Below are 2,077 nucleotides of genomic sequence, written 5' to 3'. Positions count from 1 at the left end.
AGAATATAGGTCTTATTTACTAAATGAGTGTGCATATTTACACAATGGAAGATACAACGCGATGATAAAACAACGACGACGACAGTTATATTAAATTGCACAAGGTGCGAAAAGATATTTACATATTGACTTTTCGATAAATAATAAAACAAATAAAGAAATCAACTGATTGGATGTAACTAGAAAGATCAAACAATATCTTTTGGTTTGTCATCTTGTGTTGTTTTCCGGGGTAGAATAGCAACCAAAAATGCAGACACTGTAAAGTAATTAGAAATGGTGAAAAAACATTTTTATAATGGGGAACCTTAAACAAAATTATAAAACAGATGAAAAACTGAATGGGAAGAAATGTGTTCTTAACATACAATTATTTCATTACTTATTATTCTGTGCATAAAAGTACTAAGATACTATTGAGTTGTCCGGAAAGTTTGTGTCGATGTTGAAGGAAAATTGAAACGCAGAAAATTTAAATTTTAGTATACATTTATTAAATTATATAGGTTAGTCGGCACGAACTTACCGGACAACTCAATATTATCAAAAAATTAATACAATAGTTTCAAGATATTTCTTATTTCATTTCAAAATGTTAGAATAAAATAAATGTAAAATATTTTATAATTTATTTATTGACTTTTTTATATAAAAGTCAATAAATAGTTTTACCTAAAGAGGCTAAACCAATCATGACGAACGGTCCTAAACATGATAGATTGAATAAAATCGGAAACAATAGATTGCCGATTACTGCGCCAATTCTTCCCGTCATCATGGTTATGCTAACCGCCATGGTTCTAGAACAAGAAAGTAATATGGATATATTAAATAGATGAATACGGTAAAGATAATGAAAAATAATGCCATATAAATATTTTTTAATTAATGTATTATTATTAATATATAATTAATGATAAGTTAATTGTCATACCTTAGATATGTAGGAAAATTATCGACAATGATATTAACAACGGTTGCCCCGCCTATACTCGTCATGGCAACAAATACCGAAGATAATCCGAGAATACCATTAGTGTCTTCAGTCCAGTACAATGAACCACAACAAGTAGCAGCGACAATGAAACAAATTGCTACACAGGAATTAAATAATTGTAAAAATAACAGTTAATGTTGTATATTATTGCATATATATATATATAAAAAAGTATCCATAATACAAACATTTATAAACATATATAATTATACACAACAAGTAAGAATTACGGTCTATAACGGTCGCAGCTGGATCTTAGATGCTTAAATAATTTCCGTGTGAATCTATATATACTTATATGTGCGCGCGCGCGCGCATATACACACTCACACCTACCCACCCATCCACCCACTCACCCACACACACACATACACACACACACACACACACACACACACACACACACACACACACAAAATTTGTATCTATATATTATATACATGTGTGTATAATAGTCATTTGAAGTTAGTTTTTCAGATTTAGAAACGTAATAATTGAACTATTGCAGTAATATCATAAATTAAATTGACAAGCAATATAATATTGGGTTGTCCGGAAAGTTCGTGCCGATATTGAAGGAAAATTGAAACGCAGAAAATTTAAATTTTAGTATACATTTATTAAATTATATAGGTTAGTCGGCACGAACTTTCCGGACAACCCAATAATTTGATTTTCAATCAAACATTCTATTGGAGATATTATAGAACCAGAAAAGAATGTAAAGTAAATTGAAAAGATTAAAATTAATTATCAGGAAACAGGTATAATGCGATTGTTTCTGTATCAATGTAGATTCTTCAAAAAATATTTTGTATAAAAAATTACTGAAAATAGAAATAAATCTTTTTTATTACATTTGTACATTTAGCAATATGTTTATGATTTTAGTTGTGCACTCGTTCTTATTGTTAGAATTATCCGGAACGAACGATATGATATTTCTTTGAGATGTTTGACTTTCAATTTGAGTTTCCTTGCCTTTGTGGAAATCCTAATATGCTTCTTGAAATTAGAAAATAAAGTTTTTTCTCAAGATGCTTTATACCTAATAATATTTTTAAAAATATTATAAAATAT

General features: G+C 28.6%; 1 protein-coding gene across 1 annotated transcript in view; it reads right to left on the bottom strand.

Annotated features, from left to right (window-relative positions):
- The window catches only part of LOC108688596 (synaptic vesicle glycoprotein 2B-like), an 11,133-nt gene continuing 9,056 nt past the window's right edge, over window positions 1-2,077 (bottom strand). Inside the window, exons 10-12 of the mRNA XM_018194910.1 lie at window positions 935-1,094; window positions 673-800; window positions 1-259 (exon numbers count right to left, since the gene is read on the bottom strand). Of these exons, the coding sequence (XP_018050399.1) occupies window positions 189-259; window positions 673-800; window positions 935-1,094 (359 nt within the window). The 3' untranslated portion in view covers window positions 1-188. The remainder of the gene's footprint in view (window positions 260-672; window positions 801-934; window positions 1,095-2,077) is intronic.

Source organism: Atta colombica, unplaced genomic scaffold, assembly GCF_001594045.1.
Source record: "Atta colombica isolate Treedump-2 unplaced genomic scaffold, Acol1.0 scaffold236, whole genome shotgun sequence".
Taxonomy (NCBI): domain Eukaryota; kingdom Metazoa; phylum Arthropoda; class Insecta; order Hymenoptera; family Formicidae; genus Atta; species Atta colombica.
The sequence above is the reverse complement of the archived record's forward strand: the minus strand, read 5'-3'. Positions and strand labels throughout refer to the sequence as shown.